This window comes from Eucalyptus grandis, chromosome 3, assembly GCF_016545825.1.
Source record: "Eucalyptus grandis isolate ANBG69807.140 chromosome 3, ASM1654582v1, whole genome shotgun sequence".
In the NCBI taxonomy this organism is placed as follows: domain Eukaryota; kingdom Viridiplantae; phylum Streptophyta; class Magnoliopsida; order Myrtales; family Myrtaceae; genus Eucalyptus; species Eucalyptus grandis.
The window spans coordinates 14,187,316-14,209,045 of record NC_052614.1 but is presented as its reverse complement, the minus strand read 5'-3'; the positions used below and the strand labels follow the sequence as shown (position 1 = coordinate 14,209,045).

General features: G+C 42.0%; 1 protein-coding gene, 1 long non-coding RNA gene and 1 other non-coding gene across 4 annotated transcripts in view; all 3 read right to left on the bottom strand.

The window, feature by feature from the left end:
- Positions 1-3,900, bottom strand: part of LOC104436604 — a 34,607-nt gene extending 30,707 nt beyond the window's left edge. The window contains exon 1 of the mRNA XM_039310101.1: positions 3,839-3,900. Coding sequence (XP_039166035.1) covers positions 3,839-3,879 — 41 coding nt within the window. The 5' untranslated portion in view covers positions 3,880-3,900. The remainder of the gene's footprint in view (positions 1-3,838) is intronic.
- A 10,245-nt stretch (positions 3,901-14,145) lies between these two features.
- On the bottom strand, positions 14,146-14,834 carry LOC104436603. 2 transcript variants are annotated; one of them, XR_005549945.1, is made up of 2 exons: positions 14,700-14,834; positions 14,146-14,503 (listed from the first exon to the last, which is right to left on the bottom strand). It is a non-coding gene; the product is annotated as an uncharacterized LOC104436603 (long non-coding RNA). The 2 variants fall into 2 exon arrangements; XR_724060.3 differs by having other exon boundaries at positions 14,146-14,538; positions 14,700-14,824.
- Positions 14,835-15,703: 869 nt separating this feature from the next.
- Positions 15,704-15,784, bottom strand: TRNAL-AAG. Its single transcript has one exon. It is a non-coding gene; the product is annotated as a tRNA-Leu (tRNA).
- Positions 15,785-21,730: the final 5,946 nt, after the last annotated feature.

The following is a 21,730-nucleotide window of genomic DNA, read 5'->3' as shown; positions in this document are numbered from 1 at the left end:
TGCCTGCTTCGATGAACAAGAAAAAATTCAATGTGGCGGCTTGTACATCAATGAACTGCTAAAAGATCCATTTTTCTTTTTAAATGAATGCGGGTGCCTCGCTAAATGCTCCAACAACTAACAATAAGAATTAAAATAAAGCAAGAAAATATCATTTGTCAGTCATAACAATATGAATGAAATCGAGATAGGAAGAAAAAAACTCACAGAAATCCAAAAATATGAGGGCCATGGAAGTTGGCAGCATAGCAATAGTCGGGTGGATCGCCGACAGGATTGGCCGTCGCAAGACGATCGCATTGACGGCCATTGCTGTGTCGTCAGGGCTTCCATGGCCCTCATATTTTTGGGTTTCGTAACTTCTTCTCTTCCTGTCTCGATTCCATTCATATTGTTATGACTGACAAATGATATTTTCTTGTTTTATTTTTAATTCTTATTGTTAGTTGTTGGAGCATTTAGCGAGACGCCTACATTCATTAAAAAAAAAAAAAACGGATATTTTAGCAGTTCATTGATGTACAAGCTGCCACATTGAATTTTTTCTCGTTCATCGAAAAGCAATGGTCGGGTAGATCGCCGACAGGATCGGCTGCCACAAGACGATCGCATTGACCGGTTTTATTCTCTTCTTTAAGATGCTCCTTATGGCCTTTGCCTGCACTAATGCTTTATTTTTATTGGGCCGAGCTATTGCCCAGGTTAGCATTGGGTTGTCCCTCACGGTGGCCCCTAGGAGGCGGTGACGGGAGAGGGCTCATGCTCGGGCTGGAGTTGGAGCATCGCCTCCTTAGGCTCAAGCTGGAGCTGTCGAAAGATGCAATTCTTCTTGGTGTTTGTGGTGTGTCGCTTGTACTCTTTTGGGGACTTAATAAATAGGCGGCGAGGGATAGGTGGTTGCACAATTTTGGGAGTCCGTTCGCGGCCGACGAGGAAGGGAGCTTTGACCTATTCCACGAGCCATTCCCCACCTCATGTCATTTCGTCCCCACGCTTTGCTTCTCGTTCTTTGTCTACACCTGGTGTTCACGAAGATGAAGCAACCCTGGTCGGCCGCTGAGAAGAAAGATTGTGCCAATCCCTCAGGCAACATAGCCCCCTTAGCGTTACTTCTATGATCTCAATAGAAATCCTAAAACCTAATGATGTCTTCTGGAGGACGAGAACCCACTTTCCTACTTTAGGGATCAGGCCTTTGTTTGTGAAATTCTAAATGTGATTGTCGCAACCTACCCCTCAGGGGAATGGAACAAGTTTAGGGGTATTGCCTAAATGATGAGCTTATAGCCCTTAATTAGGTACGAGCTCTCCCAAGCTCATACCTCGCGTGACATCGGGATATTTTTTAGGAATTTTGCACAAAAGGAGTCGCCATTAGCTTACTGAGGTTCGCTAGAAACCAAGTGAGGCATTGGAGTGTGTTTCACTTTCTACGTAACCAGATAATCAATGGTCAAAGACTTGATTACACTAATTAACCAATTAGTGTCATTTTCATACCTAATCTTGTTCATTTTAACAATGATTTTTTGGCAAGCAGTTTGGATTGATTTTATAACTATACACTAACATATGAGGTAATCATGCAGGTGCGCAATCATTAAGTAACAATCATAGCTATCAAAATTCTAATTGCGGTAAAATTAAATACGTGCAATCAAACATAATTAGATATCCAAATTAAATATACGATATAATCAAAATACGAGCAAATAAAATGCCTAATCACATTAAGAATGCAAGATATAGCAATTCCTAACCAAAATCTACATTTTTTTAAATTTTGAATTTTTGAATTTTTTAAATATATATTTTTAATTTTTAAAATTTTTATTATAATAACATAATATCTTTAAAACGAACTGGGTTGGATTCCCGGGTTGGGTCCGACCAGTTCAGTATAAAGGGCCCAGGATCGGGCTAGACGGCCTGAACCCAGATTAGGCTGGGCTGTGCAACCCAAGGCCAGCGGAAACCTAACTAGGTTGGGCCTAATGTGCATGCCTAGTTCAGTCTAATTTTTTTTTGAAAGAAAGAAGTCCATAAGCCCATAAACCCATAAGCCCACAAAGTCCAAAAGCCCACAAGCCCACAAGCCAAAACCCGGCCCCGATTCACCCAAAACCTACCCGATTGGAGGCTCCACCGACCCGGCCGTGACCCGATTTTGTGCCCTTCTGCAGGGCTTTCACAGCGCCAAAGGAGGACGCTCGGGACACCGGCAACTCAGCGATTGCGGTGTGGTGGGCGGCAGACAATGGCAACAGCAGTAGGGACGGTGATGGAGACGCGGCGGGCGGCGACAGCGACGCGACGGGCGGCAACCGTGACATGGTGGGTGGTGGCAGCGATGCTGCATTGGGTGGTTCAATGGCGACACAGGGTAGCAAAGGGGCAACGACGACGTTGGGGTCAATGGTGCTGTTGGTGGCTGAGGAGGTGGCGATGGCAGCAGAATGGTGACGGTGAGCCTCCTCCCTCCAGATCTCGGCTTGGTCGAGCGTAATGGCGTCGCTCGAAGGGTGGTGGCTCAAGCGACGTCGGGGACAGAGGGCGGCGACGGCTCGAATGGCGTCTCTAGTCCTGCCGGATTTGACCTCCTCCACATGGCGCCTTCAGATTTGGGTTCTGGGTTGAGTGGTGTCGGCGTCGATTGAGCGCCGCTCGGTGGTAGCGGCAGTGTTTTCCTCTCTCTCCTCTCTCTCTCTCTCTCTCTCCGCTTTAGGTTCCCTCTGTGTTTTTTTTTCTCCCTCTCTATCTGTCTCGCTCTCTCTCTGCCTTCAGTCAATCTCCCTCTCTGTTTCCCTTTCCCTTCCTCTCTTCCCTAGGGTTTCCTAGGCGAAGATAGAGATGATTAGCAAATGGGGATTTAAAATTCTCCGGACTCTACTTCATCATATGTCCTCACAATTGAAAAGAGCCGCGTCTGGAAAGTAAGAGCAGTTGAGTTAAAGAGCTATGGACTGCAATTCTTCTAAAAAAAGATGGAAATTTTTCCATGAATTACTTGCTAACGTAGGGCAATATCCTTGGAGTCGAAGGTCATACCTCTGCTTTTGCATTGTCGACATTTGCTTCAACAAGACCTACATAATCATTGCATGACGAGAGCATCAATTCGACCAAAAGTCCTTCAGCCTGCCCCAGCGTTCACCATAGAGATTACTAGTTTAAGTTGGAGCTACCGAATACACCAACGTTAAGCACAATACCCAAAGCCATCGACATCCACTCAAGAACTATGGCAAAATCAACCGTTGTCCATTTTACATTCTCCTAATTCTACCCCTAAATGCAACTGCATCGTTGCACTTCTGTAACTCAAAACAACTTAACATGATAGTCATTCCATTTTTCCCTTCCATTTACAAAAGCAAAGAAGTTCCAAAAAAGATTCAATTTTTTTCCAAAAATCTGCAAACATAGCCACCTCCTCGCCACATTCACACCGTCTTTCTTTACTGGGGACTATCACATCATAAACAAAATAGAAACAGAGCTACTCCAAATCAGACCACGCAAAAGGACCGAAAATCACGGAAAGCAATTTATAGGAGTCAAGTACCCGTCCATACGCGTTGATGTCGAGGCCATTGGCGAGGAGATCGGCCATGTCCTTCTTCAAAAACTTCTGCGTCGCCTGCCGCTTCCTCCGTATGACATCGATCCTCGACCTCGTCAGCTTGATCAGCGATTTGCTGCCAAAACAAGCACCGGGGCAAAAAGTCACGGCCCTCGAACACCAACCGAAACGGCACCGTGGCCACGACGCGCGGAGCAACAACAGCACGCGCAAAAGAGAAAAACCGGAGAGAAGGAAGAGATCTGAGGAGGTCACCACTTGGCGGCGAAGCCGCGACCGAGCAAGCCGTCCAGCATCGTTCCGGCGGCGGCGGCGCGGGCTCGTCTCCTCGGCGAGCGACGACCACCGAGTCGGGCGAGTCGGGGCGAGAGCGACTCAGCAATGCAGCATCCTCCGGTGATGCAGATCGAGTTTGGCCATGGAAGAGAGAGCGAGAGAGACTGAGAATGCACGGCAGAAGAACAGCACAAGTGCCATAACTTGGCACGCCGGGACACTTAAGTGCCATAACTTCCAAACGGTACACTTAAGTGCCACTTTTTTTCGAGTGGGACACTTAAGTGCCACCTCCGGCGACCCTTGCCGGAAATCCTACGTGGCAATATTTTATTATTATTTTTTGCCTACGTGGCTCGCCGGAGCTCCAAATCAGCATAAAAATTAACAAAAAATCAAAAAAGAAAATTTTAAAATTTTAATTTAAAAAAATTTTAAAAATTTTAAAAAAATAAGAAAATTTAAAAAATTTAAAATTTAAGAATTTAAAAAAAAAAAAAAAAGTGGGGGAGGTCGAACGGGCGGCCGAGGGCCGAGCCCTCGCCGCCGCCTCCCGCCGTCGCCGAGAAGGGCCGACGACGGAGGGGGAGGGTCGGTCGGGGTCGCCGGCCCCCGATCGACCGACGGCGAGGGCCGCGAGCCCTCGCCAAATCGCGGCGAGGGCCGCGACCCTCGCCGCCGGTCGGCCGGCCCCCGGCCGGGCCCGGCGACCCAGCCGACCCTCCCCCTCCGTCGCCGGCCCTTCCCGCGACGGCGGGGAGGTGGCGAGGCCCGCGACCCCTCGCCGGATCCGGCGAGGGTCGCGGCCCTCGCCCAGATCCGGCGAGGGCTCGCAGCCCTCGCCACCTCCCCGCCGCCGCCGGAAGGGCCGGCGACGGAGTGGGGAGGGTCGGCAAGGGCCCGCGAGCCCTCGCCCAGATCTAGGGCGAGGGTCACGGCCCTCGCCGCGAGCGATTCGGCGAGGGCTCGCAGCCCTCGCCGTCGGTCGGCGGGGGGTCGCGACCCCGGCCGACCCTCCCCCTCCGTCGCCAACCCTTCCGGCGACGGCGGGGGAGGCGGCGACGGCGAGGCTCAGCCCTCGCCCGCCCGTTCGACCTCCCCACCCTTTTTTTTTTTTTTAATTTTTCATTTTCTTAATTTTTTAAAAATTTTAAATTTTTCTTAATTTTTTAAATTTTTTAAAAATTTTTAAATTTTTTTGAATACTTTATAATTTAATTAATTTTTATATTATTATTTACACGTAGGCACGAAACGGCGTCGTTTTGCGTTTTCTCTGCCACGTCGGCGTGCAAAACGACGCCGTTTTGGACTAAACTCGCCGGAAAATTGCCACGTCAGCCATTTGGCCGGATTTTCGCCGGAGTGGCACTTAAGTGTCCCATTTTACTCCGATGATGGCACTTAAGTGTAGCATTTTAAAGTTATGGCACTTAAGTGTCCCGGTGTGCCAAGTTATGGCACTCCAGGTGTCCTCACCTCGAGAATGCACGGTAACGTCTCCCTCTATCTGTTAGAGAGAGAGAGAGAGAGAGAGAGAGAGGGGGATGGGTCAGTAAGCACGCTTTTTCAAAATAAAACTGTGCTCAACTCAGTTAGTGGGACGGCGAGCGGAGGCGGAAGTTACAATGATGACCTCGCCCCCATCCCCCACGTTCTTAATTTTTTTGGAAGGATCTGTGGTCAATCAAAAAATTATCAGTGTCAAATACAGAAAAAATTCTTAGGTCATTATCAGGCTCTATTTGTTTCGGCAAAAATGAACAATTTAAAAAATATTTTCTTAAAATGATCACTTGTGGTTATTGAAATAATTAATTTATATACAATGTCTTCATTATTGACAATATGTTTTCAATGAAAATATTTTTCGTTTATTTATTTTTGTAAGTAATATAAGATATTAATTTTATGAAAATATTTTTCAAATATTTTTTTATCTTAAATAATGATTTCCATGAGTGTCTTATTTCTAGAGAATATTGTTGTTGAGATAGCATCCAAAATCGAGTCTAATGCTTTGGGAAAGTATATTAATACAATCCAAAATATATCATTCCGATTTTGATGTGATTCTAAACTCTTTGGTCGTTTTAATTTGATACTTAGCCTCTATGTGGAAATTTAATGTAATCTTTGTTGATTTTCACTTGAAGTTTGTAACGTGATCTCTTGCTAAGATGAAAACAAAAGCTGAAGGGGGCTTCATATAAAAAAAGAAAAAAAGAAAAGATGACGACATAAATGATCTTGAACTTTGGCTCAATATGTAATATAATCCATGAAATCTTAATTTTTTTAATAAAATTTCAGAACTCTTAATACATATTCAACTTAGTTCATGAAATATATGAAAATATCCCATGTTGTCCTTTCATTATTTCAGGTTTATGGACAACATTAAAAATATTTATATATTTCAAGGATTAAATTGAATAGATATCAAAATTTTAGAGATCATAATAAATAATTTAAGAATTCATTGATTACATTGTATATTAGAGAAAATTTCATGGATCATTTGTGTCATTTTCTTGATAAAGAAAAAGGGTAGTACGGGAAAAGGGCGAAAGGCCATTTCGGGTAGAGAGAAAGGGATGGTTGCCGTTGGATGTGGGAACTTCAGCGGGTCAAATGGGGAGTGGATGACGATGGAGATCGTGACGGTGATGTGGGTGGTGGAACCGTAAAAATGTTGGCGGAATCGGGACGGGAAAGGGATCTCCTCAGCTGGACCGCACATCTTTGGGCCTAATTTAGCGGGCTTTTAGTCAACTTTTGGTCTTTAATTAAAAGTTAAATTGTTTTGGCTTCTTTTATTGGGAGATGGAGCACAGATAATTTAAATCCTAAATCAGACATGACAATTGAAAAAAAGGCACGCTTGATTAAATGATTTCAATTAATTCACATCTATTGCGCATTAAATTTTAGGGCTTTTATTGCATCGGGCAAACTATTAATAAGCGAAAACTAGTAAAAATCAAGGCTATTTGAAGATGATTTGCTTTGTTTTGGTTCTTCCGTTTCGATATTTTTCATGATTCTTAGATATACAAAAAGTTCATTAAAATTTTATTTTGGACTTTAAAACTATTTCAAAATCTTTAGTTTTTGAGTGCAGCACACCAAACCTAATTTGCCATCGAATAATACAACATAGCATAATACACCAAAATATAAGGCATGAAAATCGAACACAACGAAAGTTGAACCATAACTCCATTTCGTTTTTCGTTGATTATTTCCCTCTATCGAAGAAAATTTAAAAAAGAAAAAATGGCAAAGAGCATCGGACATTTTTATTTTTTGCACCTACCATATTTGGCCAACTCAAACGTTACACACTAAAAGAAGTCTGGTCTGGTTCATCTTTTAAAGAAGAATGGTACAAATAATGGTTTTTTTTTTCGAAAAATAAAGGTTAGTGATTGCTCAACTAGATAAAGGTTAGTTGAGTAATCACTAATCAGACACATTCATGAATCACCCACTAACTTCTTTGCCATTGCCTCCACTTTCAAAAACCACCCACTCAAATAGTGAGGAAAAATAAAATAAAAAACCACCCACCCACTGAATTTTCTCCTCTACTACCAAATCTGGCAAATTCAGCATATAATAATTCAATTTGCATGTCCTTAATAACTACCCATTGCATATCCACTTAATTAAATACTCGCTAAAATTCTTTAAAAAAGAAACATTTTTCTTCATTCTTAATCTAAGGTTGCTTCATTTCGTGAAAAACAATTTTCAAGAAATGTTTGCCGAATTGGCGAACATGACCCTTTGACTCACCAATCTAGCAAGGCTCGAGGCCAACGAACGTCGAGCTTGCCTTTGGCCCTAGCCGTTGCTGTGGACCAACCAAAGAAGAAGAATGGGGAAAGAAAAAATAGAAAGAAAAAGAAATTTAAAATAAAAATAATCAAAATTTTGATTCTTAAATAAAAAATTCTACATGGGTTCTCATCCTCCAGAGGACATTATCGGGTTTTAGGATTTCTATTGAGATCATAGAAGTAACGCTGATAGGACCATGTCGCCTGAGGGGTTGGCATAGTCTTTCTCCTCAGCGGCGAATGAGGCCTGCTTCATTTTCGTGAATGCCAGGTGTAGACAGAGAACGAGAGGGAAGCAAAGTGTGGGGACGAAATGACGTGAGGTGGGGAACGGCTCGTGGAACAAGTCAAAGCTCCCTTCCTCGTCGATCGCGAATGGACTCCCGGAATTGCATAACCACCTATCCCTCGCCGCCTATTTATTAAGTCCCCAACATAGTACAAGCGACACACCATAAACACCAAGAAGAATGGCATCTTCCGGCAGCTCTAGCCCGAACCCAAGGATGCGATGCTCCCTCAGCTCTAGCCCAAGCCTCGCCCTCTCCCGTTGCCGCCTCCTAGGGACCACCGTGACAACCCGATGTTGACCTGGGCGATAGCTCGGCCCGACAGGATTAAAGCATTAGTGCAGGCAAAGGCCATAAAGAGTGTCCCAAAGAAGAGAATAAAACCCGTCAATGCGACTGTCTTGCGGCGGCGATCCTATCGGCGATTTGCTCGGTCATTACTGCTCCGATGAACGAGAAAAAATTCAACGTGGTGGCTCGTACATCAATGAACTGCTGAAAGATCCATTTTTCTTTTTTAATGAACACAGCGCCTCGCTAAATGCTCCAACAACTAACAATAAGAATTAAAAAGAAAACAAGAAAATATCATTTGTCAGTCATAACAATATGAATGGAATCGAAACAGGAAAGAAGAATTTACAGAAACCCAAAAATATGAGGGCCATGGAAGCTCTGGCAGCACAGCAATGACCCTCATATTTTTGGGTTTATGTGAGTTCTTCTCTTCCTATCTCGATTCCATTCATATTGTTTGTTAGTTGTTGGAACATTTAGCGAGGCGCCCACGTTTATTAAAAAGAAAAATGGATCTTTTAGCAATTCATTGATGTACAGGCCGCCACGTTGAATTTTTTCTTGTTCATCAGAGTAGCAATGGCTGAGCGGATCGCCGATAGGATCGGCCGCCGTAAGACGGTCGCATTGACGGGTTTTATTCTCTTCTTTAGGACGCTCTTTATGGCCTTCGTCCGCACTAACGCTTTATTCTTATTGGGCCGGGCTATCACCTAGGTCAGCATCGGGTTGTCCCTCACGGTGGCCCCTAGGAGGCGGCGACGGGAGAGGACTTGAGCTTGGGCTGGAGCTAGAGCGTCGCCTCCTTGGGCTCAGGCTGGAGCTGCCGGAAAATGTCATTCTTCTTGGTGTTTGTGGTGTGTCGCTTGTACACTTTCGAGAACTTAATAAATAGGTGGCGAGGGATAGGTGGTTGCGCAATTCCAGGAGTCCATTCCTGGCCGACGAGGAAGGGAGCTTTGACCTGTTCCACGAGCCGTTCCCCACCTCACGTCATTTTGTCCTCATGCTTTGCTTCTCTCTCGTTCTCTGTCTACACTAGGCGTTCACGAAGATGAAGCAGCCCTGGTCCACCGCTGAGGAGAAAGACCGTGCCAACCCCTTAGGCGACATGGCCCCCTTAGCATTACTTCTATGATCTCAATAGAAATCCTAAAACCCGATGATGTCCTATGGAGGACGAGAACCCATTTTCCTACTTTAGGGATCGGGCTTTTGTTTATGAAATTCTAAATGCGATGAACATGTTGAACAAGTTTTTGGCACCATTGCCGAGGATTGAGTTTGGAAAGAAAAAGAAAAGGAAAAAAGAAAAGAGAAAATAAAAAAAATTAAAAGACGAAATTGCCCTTCACCAAACATTAAGTTTATGCCCTTATTTGATACTAATATAGTCACTTTAAGCCTTTATTTGAAATAATATCCACTTCAAGCCTTTATTTAAGAAAATGAAAGCACTTCAGGTATTCATTTGAAATAATGTCCACTTCTACTCCTTATTTGAAAAAAATGAGCTTACTTGAGGTTCTTATTTGGAATTTCCCCTTATTTTTATATAATTATCAGCCTTCTATTTGGTCTTTGCATGTATCAAGTAATTTCCTCTGCTTAATTCACTTTCGAGTCTCAACACAATGGAGGAGATGCTAAACTCTTAAGACTCCATTATATGAAGGTTTGAGATTTCTAAAGAAGAGATTCACCTTCACTATATTTTCTGCCGACATTCCATAGCAATTTCCCTTTGTTGGCTTCTCCAAGTTTGCTCCTTCTCTCACGTTCCCTATGGCTCTTGTCATTAAAACATACGAGACAATCTGACTATTTGGTTTTACTTCCACACAATTATTAATAGGAGTATTGTGACTAAAATTTCGGGTGTACCATCTAAAATTGGGCTAATGGATTATTAAGTCTTACTTAGCTCGGGTTCTCCTAAGTCCATACCAATTCGCGACTTAATCCAAGTTCTTAACATGCCATTGATTTTCAACTAGAAGTCGTCACTAATCTATTTTCATAGAGTCGATTAGACACCTAAGTAAAATAATTTGAGAATTATTTTACTTTTACGAACCAGAGACTATGAGTTCGAGAACTTAGTTACGCTAGATTTCTCTAACGCCCATTCGGTACATTTCTCTTTTATTTTGAAAAATAATGTTTTGCAAGCAGCTTAAATTGATTTTAATTTATCTCCCTAACATGTGAAGTGTTCATGCGGATGCGCATACCACCAATTTATCATCCAAGAAAAGCAATGAATAAATTGCAAGACCTCATAGCAACGAAAACATATCTGCATTGTTAGATTATAATTCACATCAACAATCCTAGATATGATTTCTAATTAATACGCAATTTCTTTTTTTGTTTTCACTTGTTTAATGAGAGTCCTGCAATACATGCTATTGATTTAACATGAAATGATATGACATGGCAATATGATCTACCTATATGACATAAATAAAATGCAGTCTATACTAAAGAATGAAATTGATTTATTCTAAATACAATTTTTTTGGTATTTTCCATGAAATTCGAAATTTAAAAAATGCAAAAATTATTTATGCAAGTTAAGATATCATCTAACTTATATTAAGAATTATGTTAGGCCAAATCTTAATTTAAACTAGAATGTTATCTTAACTTGGTAATCCCTAACCTAAAATGTGATCTATCTAAATTTTTTTTTTATCTAACTTATAATTAATTAGAAAATAAAATTAAGCATGCAATTTTATCATAATGTGCAATGACTCTTTGCACTAATTCTAGTTCTTTTTTTCTTTTTTTTATCTCTTGGATGTGGCAATATTGATCAAATATTCAAACAACATCACAATTCTATGGATTGTGCAACAATAACGAATTAATCAAAATTCTCACCTGATTCACAATATCAGGCGGATAACGCTTCCAAGTTAGAATGCGTTGGATGGTGGCTGGATAGGACCACAAACCACGGGACAATGGCAACTCCGACAGGAACCCGTAACCTTCAGGGAGACTCGCCGAGGACGTTGGAAACTCGTTAGCTGACGCTTGGGACTGGAAGACCGTGCTGCATTCAGCGGTGGATCGTCACAATGGGCTCTAATTCAAATATCAGCTTTCAAATTTGGCAACCTGAGAACCACAATTAACGGGCGGTAGATCGGTAGTGGGTTAGCTTGCGATGAATAATGATGATGGACGTCCACCGTCGATGAATTCTGGCCCCAGGAACTTTGTACTTCTCAACATAATTAAAGAAGTCTGCAAATAATCCAAATTGGACCCAACGAATTCTGTTGACTTCGTTGGATGCAATGAAGAGGAAAGCAAAGCAAACTCGACCAGCAGTGGATTCAGAACTGGTCAAACCTCGGCAGCGACACAAACGATAGCGAGTGTCCGGGCAGCAGTTGAGTGATCGGCAAAGAGCAGCTCGTTGCGATGCTAATATTAGCAGTAACGTCGTTGGGATGGTGACCCACGTAGAAACTCGAGTAGTGTTTGGCAAGGTCCCGCCAAGGGTCGATTGAGACCTTCCCTCTCTATCTCTCTAAATGCATGGGAAGACTCTAGTTGCCGACCGAAAGAATCCTATAAGAACAATAAAAATCAGGACTTCAATGGAACATGTTGTCGCAAATTGATGTGACCCGACCAAAGTCGCTCGTTGCGGGAAACTCGCTGGATCTTCTAGTATGAGGGTCAGGAACGCTTGACTTCACTTCCAGCTCGGTCTCCTCTCCGACCTCTTCGGCGACCCACATTGAACGCAGCGGGAAGACACGCCAACATAGGGTGGAAACAAAACAAAAAAGATATGGGCAGATTCAATCTCGGCAACAACGAAATTTGATTTCATAGGGTGGAAACAAAACAGATAAGATATCGGCAGATTCAATCTCGGCAACGACGGAATTTGATTTCATAGGGTGGAAACAAAACAGAAAAGATATGGGCAGATTCAATCTCGGCAACAACGAAATTTGACTGAAATCGTGGTCGGCAATTAATGTGCACTCAAAATAATCCAACAATCAGAGACAAATCTATCCCAATTCAGTTTTAAGAATTTCTTGTCGAGCATACGCTGGCAAATTTGATTGAGGAGCAGAACTTTGACTTCAGATACCAACGTTCAAGCTAAACCATCAGAGAAACAATCTCAAATAGATCGTGTCAATGGAGGATTCAATATCTGAGTTGCGGACCTGCGGTGAGGCTAGAGGATCGAGATCAGCACGGCAGTAGCTTCGTCCATGGGGAATCCGTGGTGGTGGTGTCACGTATGGACCGACGGTGGGACTCTCAGTACGGGCTGCTTGGTGAAGCCTGCCGGTTCAATAATTGTCGGCCAGGGAAGGAGCAACTCACTAGGTGGACTTCTCGATGGAGGTGGTCACCACGCACAAGCATGGGCTGACGGTGAGGAGGATGCTCAGATGTTCACCGAGATAGTCTCACAGCGAACTTGCAAAATGGAGAACGATTTTGTTGCGGGAAGGCACCAAACTGGTCTCAGCTCGACAACGGCGGCGATGTCACGGCTCACAGCACGGTAAAAACTCGGTGCTGCTCATTCGAGAACCTGCAAAACAGAAAGAGATTCGCTGTAGTGAAAGGGAAGAGCTCGGCCGAGAGGGGGCCGTCGCGGTGCAGGTACAGCAGCAACAATGATGGCTAGTGGATCTCGGAGGCGGTGATGGAGCGATCTCAGAATTGGGACCCAAAGAGCAGAAAGAACTTCGGTTTCAATTCTCAACTGGATCCTCCACTCTATCTATTCACTCAACATGTGGCTATATGTTCAATGTGTGCCCCCTTTAAAACATACGCGCACAGCCCTTTTATAGGAGAAGGAATTAGGGTTTCAATTTCCATTTCAAATCAATATCCACAGAGATTTCTTTTCCGCACGTAATATTACTTTTTCTTTTCCATATCTCTTTTAGATTTCTTTTGTAAAAAAAAAAAATGAATACTCTCTTATTGTAATAGGATTTTTTTTTTTTTCAAATTTGAAAGATAAATCCGTAAAATTTACTTGAGGATATGAACTTGGGCTAATTTGCTTGCTTTGTGAACTTAGTCCGACCTCGTCAATTTAAAGCTCATAACCACCAATTCGAACCCATCCGCTACCGATCCAAAAAATAAATGCAAAATAAATGCACATAAATCTATATGCTTATGCAATTAATATTTTTTCAAGAATAAAATCAATCCTTGATTTTTTAATGCGATAAATGATTAAACAAATCGCCAAAATTTAAGTGTCAACAAGGAGCATCGATCGTGACTTTTGACTAGCCACATTCTCACAATCCACATGCGTCTCTCGAATCGACTCTCATCTTTGATGATCTAAAAGGGTCAAGCGGTGGAACAGATCATAATAAAAGGAAGGTGAATTCCTTAGCTTTGAACAGATAAATTGCATAAATTTGCTAGGACATTTCAATCCATTCCATGGAATCGACGGGGGTACTTAATGGGTGGTCCAATATTTTGAAATTGATCGCCCCTACCATCCATCGATCCGCGCGGGTGATTAGGGGAAGACTGCAAATTAAGATTATTTGAGATCTGCTTATCTCTAATCGCCTGTGGTGTCGCTTTTCATAACAGGGTCGATCATGAACCCCATGACCTGATCGGATCGGTTCATTTTTTAGGCCCAATTAGCAGGCCCATCCAGGAATCCTTTTTTGATTTTTTGAAATAGTTGGGCCTTGAAAAAGCAGTTTCCTTTTGTAATCTTTCGCACTTTTCAATCACTTCTCAATGCGGAAAATAAAACTGGAGAGTTACATAAACTAAAAAGCTTTTAGCTTTTATCCTATTTGAACGCAGATTCGACTTTGAGAGACAAGATTCTGGTATTTGATTTCGAGTTAATAGATTAAAATGTTCGTCGTAGATGACGATCCAATTACAATCACCCCTACATTCACCAATTAATGAATGGGTCTCTGGCAAGGAAAATGAATCTTTCAAGGGGCATTGACCGAAAAGAAAGAACAAGCGAATCCCAAAAACCCCTATATCACCAAAAACACCTCAAGAAATTGACGAGAAAATGGAACAGGTAGTTCTCATGGTCGAGCAGCTCGTGCCGGACCAGCCTCTCTAGGACGACGCTCTGAGGCAGCAGGGTGCTATAGTACAGGATGGTGGTCACGGAGGCGGCAGGATCACCAACGAGCGACGTCACTAGCCTGACCAGTGATCGGAACATCAAAGTCGTTAGAGACTGCAAAAACACCAATGAAAAAACACATTTTTCAACATGTACTGGCCTCTCCTTTGCTCATGATTCAAAACTCAGATCACAAAAAAAACCAAAACCCATCATTTTTCCATGATTACACACGATTGAAACGGACATCAGAGCAAAAGAATGCATGTACATACCATGGCTGAAATGAAGAGGAGGCCCAGAAGGAGATGATTAGCAATGGAGTCTGCACGGAAGAGAGAGAGAGAGAGAGAGAGAGAGAGAGAGAGAGAGAGATTTTAGAAAGGTAGTCATGAGTAAATTTGACTTTAGTCTCTATCTATAGATCTTCAGCGGTTGTTCAGACCTATCCGTCCATCCATGGGCACGTGCGTCGGGTCAAAAGCTTTGCGATCGGCTGCTGGCCTTGCTCCAGCAATTTGTCCATTTAGTAGACAACTGCGGTTCAAACGCAATGTTGAAGGGTAGTTCAGAATCAGGGACACGGTGCTTGCGGGCTAAAAAAAATAGACCGTAAGCCACGTTGGAGGGGGCGATTTATTTTGTATATGCGTCTGACGTATCAAATGCATATCATTTTTAATCTTTTTTACCCTATTTTGTATGGATCTTGCCGATACACGAATAACCTATTTTCAAAGACAAGGAATCGTTGGTGGGTCGATGAGAATGAGACCGAAAAGAGAAAGGTGGATCTGGTAGTGGTAGGACCCGAAGGGGGAAAGAAAAAAAGTTCTGCATCAATCAGCTTTGCTGATGAGTGATGAATATTCAAGAATCTTTTTCGCGGATGGCCTCGCCTTTTTTAATAGCCACCAACCTCTCCCTTGACCGCACAGCAGCGGCGGCGGCCAGCCGGCAGCGGCGGTGGCAGTGGCGGCGACCAGCCAACCTGGCCTTGGATGACTCAATGGAGGTCGGAAGGTCTGTCCACAGCATCCAACTTCGCCATATCGGCGATTTATGCTAGTGGCGTCGCTGCTTCATTCAAGGAAAACACAACCAGTGAAAGACTAATCTATTAGAAGCTTAGCCACCGACAAAAAAATAAAAAAATTAGAAGCTCAGCCAAGCCAGCCAAATTAAAAGTAGAATTTTTAAGCACATGCACGCTTGAAAATGAAAAAATAAAAAGAGATGATAAAGGAAAATTTTAAAAATAAAAAGCAAAAAATATGGGTGTTGAGAGTGGGATTTGAACCCACGCCCTTTCGGACCAGAACCTTAATCTGGCGCCTTAGACCAACTCGGCCATCTCAACGTGATTGATGGGATTCGGTCTTAGAAATAAATAAACATATAAGATTGCAAAGACAACCATCCTAATAACAATCACCACTATCAGTAGATCTGACGATGATGATAATGGTAATTGAAGATCTCGTCAAAAAGAGTGCCCCTTAGGCATCTGCTAAGCACATAATTACGGAAATTTAATAAAGACTGATCATAATAATTCCATCAGACCGGGCAACTCGTAGCAATTTCATGGGCCTAATTGAAAGGAAAGACCATCTTGACTTAGCTCTTCTGCGCAAAAGTGACTCTCAGTTGAAATCTAGGCCCAGTTCCGTTCGACTGTACCTGCGCAAAACTGACTGTGCGCGAAGACATCGAGAGCACCCGACAGTTTGTTGCGAACGTTAGCAAGTCGGTGGACATGGAATCGGCAAGAGCCCGTGAACGAAAGAGCATCGCTCGGTGGGCATCAACGGCAAAACTAAAAGGGGCAGCATCGGATCGACTCGTCTCGGAATTGCAGCTCGAATCGAAGCAATTGCCCATCCAGAAACCCTACTTCACCTTCGAGCGCGATTTGACGAGTGTATGGAGTTGGAGTCAGACCACTCCGATCTGATAAGAGGGGTGTTGAGCACAGATCGAGCGAGGTGGGACGCAAGTGTGCTTATCAACGAGGCTCGGGATTGAATAAGGTTTTTCTTTGATCTTAATCCAGCCCATCGCAACAGTGAATCAAATTTAAGCATTTTGAATGAGAATTAACTTTATAACCCAAAGAAAAGGGACATTATGTTGATGGTGTTCCTCATAAAAGATTTCTCTAAAAGTGCCGCCCTAGCAACAAATAATGAAAATTGGATGATGATTGAATTTGCTGGCATGATCGGTTTAGAATTACCGTCATGTGATATTTTGGAATGGCTCATACAAAATTTAGTATCTAGAATTAGATATTTTTTCTTGCCATTCAATATTCTACCATAATTTAAAGTGAATAATTTGATATATAAAAATATGCATATTGACATTTAAGGACACATAAACACATCGAACGTATTAATACCAATTTATGATTTGTTTTTTTGGTCAGAAAAAAGTCTCCTTTCATTAATTTAAGTGAAACCTTCATTATAAGATACTTGGGCCTTCAAATAAATAAGACCCCAAAGAACTAAAAGAGGATTCGCAGTCCAATTACAATGAAGATTTTTCCTTTTATGGGTCTTGGCAATACAATCCACCAGTCCAATCACAAGGGAAGCAAACCAATCTATGATTTCACATCACAAAATGTTGCAATAGATTTTCGAGCACCGTTAATCTTTGTTGATCACAATTCATTTAGGAACAGATCTATTGACTGTGAGAGGGCACCGCTTTATTACATCGTTTAAGTTTACAATTAAATTCGAATAGATGCATAATCAGAAACTGCCCCGTCAGCTACGACACAAAACTATGCCCCTGGTCCAACGACCAACTGCCATTGACCGTGTTTCACCCTAATCTCTAAGCTAACATAAGTCGTGGCTCTTTCTTGCCAATTGCTTGCCACACAATCCTTCCTCTCTACTGTCAACATCAAGATGCATTTACTTGATCTTCAACTTCGAACCTAATTTCGACACATCACCGGGGTCTAGGACTAGTGGATGTGACCCGTATGATGTATCGCACAAGCCTCGCCCACTTTTCTCCTCCAATCAAGATCGCTTACTACTTAAAGAAGTTGGGTTTAACCATCGCTTGGGTAGGAATAGCAGGCCTTTGTGGCATCATATCAATCGACACTTTTTTTGGGCTTTATCTATTAATAGTAATAATAATAAAGATATTCGCTTTTTCTAATCAGAAAAATCAAAATTTCATAAAAGGTCCAATTGACCAAACATCACCCAATAATTCTCCAAATGTACATGTACAATGACTTTTGTCCGCCAAGGCGGTTGCGATTGATATTGTCAGTCACATCACAATTTTTGAGTCGTGTCCTTGAATTGATTAGAGGGACAAGTAATAAAGAATGATCCATGATGGAATATACCCTAGTTGGTCTTTCGTTTCTTTTTAGATGTTCACCACTTGAATTCGTCAGGTACTCCAAATGGATCACGAACATAATGTGAGATTTGCTTGTTTTGTCTACCTATTCAAGCTTTTGCATCAAAATTTTAAGGTCTCACCACATGCAAACTTGACGTTGTCCTTTAATTTGCTCAGCCGTCAAAGATCAAGGGTTACGTGTTTACTGTTAATTTGCTTTGCTTACTTTTGGGGGGAATTTTTCAGACTGTAGGTTTGAAGTGTATGTTTGCAGCGATCGAAGCAAAAGCCTATCCAATTCTTATATATAGTGATAGAACTAGAAATCTAACCAACCTCTGTATCTTTCGTTCCAATTTGATTGACAAGATGGCAACAAATTCTACTAAAGTTTGCAAAATGATCGTTGTCATGATACAATTGTGAATATGGATAGGAGAAGGGTGCTCTAGAATATGAAGATATGCCCAAATTAATAAAGCTACTTGGTGGGTTCATAGGCTCTTAGGTGAAATGAGATGGCAATGTACAAACGACTGTTCCTTCAAGTCAGAATCACCCTCTAATTCGAAGACAATACGAGGAACTCTAGACCCTCCTAATCCTAATTAAGAGATGCTTTAATCCGAATTACTTCTAGATTTGCAACGGGGGTGGCATCCAGCATATTCTCCTAAGTCGGCTTGAGCCACAAATCACTTCAGTCCAATCAGGCTTTTTCCTTACCAATTAGACTTCGTAATCCACGTCTAAATCGGGAGGAAATCAATCGAAATTATTTCACCTTTATTCGTCACTTTCTGATTTTTGGATTCTTTTGCCCTTTTCTGATACATTCTTGTCCTTTTCGGCTTTCCACATACACCGTCTTGAGCACATCCATGTTAAACCAACCGACGTTCCTGAGAAGGAAAGAAGAATGATGGTGTAATCGCCTTTCATCAGAGGGAAATTAGGCTTCGACAAGTCACTTAAGTATATTCACAAATGGGGAATTAGTTCAGGGTCAGGTTATGTTTGGTAAGGAAAAAATGGCCCGACCGACAATTAATGGATAACAGAGAATCGGTGCAGAATCTAGGTAGCTCGGCTACTAGCTGCAATCGAAAGCAAAAGCATGAATAGATACTCACTATGCTTGCTTTTGACTAACACGGTAATAACAGAGAAGCGAAGAATTTAGGTAACTTGGCTAGTAGCTACAACTACGAGCACAATGTGAGCAAGAACTTACTATGTTTGTTTTCAAGGACACAGCCATAACAGAAAATCCCCAAGTGCTACTGTGCTAGTATCCACTCAATATCTCACATCATTAATTTAGATGGATAAGAGAGAATGTACGGCCATTAGTCCAATAGGAAAATTCCAAAAAACACATGATCTCTTTGCCTTTTTTATTAATTTTCCTAGTCGAGTTGATAATAGGTTGATGCTTTGGAAACTCAAGTTGATATGGAAAAGTGGAACACAGCCAAAAAAGAAAACATAAACAATAACTGCATTCAGAAGTCATGTCGCATGTGGATTCGCAGAATCCGGTGATTGGAGTCATTTCTGAGTTGTTTATCAAACGCACTTAATGATGATTATAACATTACTGGCTAAATGAGCATTCGAGGAAATTCGTAAAGATTTAGAAGGGTTCGATGACAGATGTCACATGCGAAGTGTAAATGGAGCAAGAAAATTTGGCACTGCCAAGACGGTCCAAATTGAGATCCCAAGTATGATGCTAGAAGATGCTGCTTGAAAATTGAGATGTCATCATTCGGGGCGCATGAAAGGACAGGTAGAAAGGGGAGTTGGGAAAAGGGTTTTTGATTCTGAGCCAATCTCGATTTTGTCGTTTCTTTGGATTTTGCTCAACGGTTGAGAGAGTTTATTCATATTTTTCTCCCCACGTCCCTGGCTGTAGCGCCCAAAAACAAAATTATTCAATCCGAATTACGATGGAAAAAAGGCTGGGGCCTACACGTGGCCGAGCCAAGGGCCGACACGTAAGAGTAGCCAACGCACGAGAGAGCACACTTAGGCGAAACGTGAGGTGGGAAAGTGGGGCAGGCATATCGAAGGTCGAATCTAAATGCAAGGCGCGCCAGCACCACAGTCTCGCACGCACCTTTCGGGCGCGTGCACACTCTCCTTTTATACCTCGGAAGTGGATTGGAAAAAAGGTAACTGAGGTTTCTTTTCTTTTCTTTTCTTTTTTTTTCCGTGTTTTTTTTTTTCATTTTCAACGTTTAGATCTATTAGTAAAATAAGTCAATATAAATATTTTTCCTAATTAACTGAATATTTATGTTTAAATTTAGGAAAATGATTTCCTTTTAAACAAATTGAAAATCATTTTTCCATAACATGATTAGAATTCCACGCTTAAAACATAACTTTATATTTGTGTAAAAGAACCCTAGCGTTGGTTTCTAGGGTCCTTGACGTTCAAGGACTGGCTCCCCTACCCCCGGGCCTGAGTCCATTAAGACCAAGCCCATGGGCCTGAAGCCTATGCTCAAATACATTGAGGCTAGGCCTGGTTCCACAAAAACCGAGTGTAGGATCCCAATACCCATATTTAGGTCTTGAGCACCAATGCTCAAGCTTGGGTCCTATTGCTCAAGCTAGTGTATATCAAGCCCAAGGCTTAAGACCCCAGTGCCTATGCTTGGGTTCAAGGCCAAGGCTCGAGATCCTGGCGCTCCTGCCCCAATCCATTAAGGCCGAGCCCTGGGCCCTAACATTCGTGACCATATCCCCAACACTTGCTCCCATCAAGGCTTGGCTCAGGTGCTTGGTGTCAGTGCTTGGGTCTTCGACACTTAGATCCATGTCTATTGTGATCGGATTTAAGACCCCTTAGTGCCTATTTTTGGTTCCTCGGTATCTATGCTTGGATCCATTAAGGCGGTCTAGAATCTTGATGCGCAACACCTAAGTCCATTGAGAGTTAGGCTTGGGTCCATCAATGCCAGGCCTGAAACCTCGATGTTATGCCTAAGCCTAGCCTTAATATACCAAGGTTGCTCTTTGGCAACTCAAGCTCAACCGCTAGGGACTAGGCATAGTCACTAGGGTTTAGGGACTCTAGCTTCGGTGTTGAGATCTGAGCATGGGTAATAGGTTCTTGAGTTTGACTTTTGTGGACTCGACTTGTGCTCGTGCCCAGGTCCCCAATACTTGGATGAAGGTCCATTGAGGCTAAACATAATACCCTAGTACCAACACTCGATTCTTTGACTGCCCATACACAAGTCACTAGCATCCGAATAGTATATGTCTTTTCAAAAAAATCAAATTAGAATTTCCTTACTAAATGGTAGAAAATATTTTCCAATTCATTTTTAGGTTTTAGCCAAACACCAAAAAATATTTTCATTTTCCTAAAAATGATTTCATGGAAGACATTTTTTACATATTCCGCAAAATAAATAGAGTCTCATGAAAAATAAATGATTGGAAATATTTTCTTAAAATGATCATTTGTATCGTTTATAAAAATGAATGAATGCAATAATCATTTTTTAAAGAAAATATTTTTTGTAAAACTAATGGAGTCTAAAATAAAAGTAAAACAAGAAAAGAAAAATCACAGGAAAATTTAGTCCACCTACTCTCTTTTTTGGACAATTGGGCCCCTAAAATGTATGCTTTTTTTCTTTCTTTTTTGAATTGGTTTTTTTTGTGTGTGTGTGTGTGTGTGTGTGTGTGAAAAATAGAGAGTGAAATGCTGATATTAGTTGTTCAACGCCGACATTGCATCCCACGTAGAATTTAAGGAATAAGAAAATGAACTTTGTAGTTAAAAAAATTAAGAAAAAAAGGAAATTGCAAAAAAGGAGAAGAAAGAAAGACAATGTTGAAGATATAATTGAAGATCCTGACTATGGCGTCAATTCTAATTGATTCAGTGGATTTATAATGG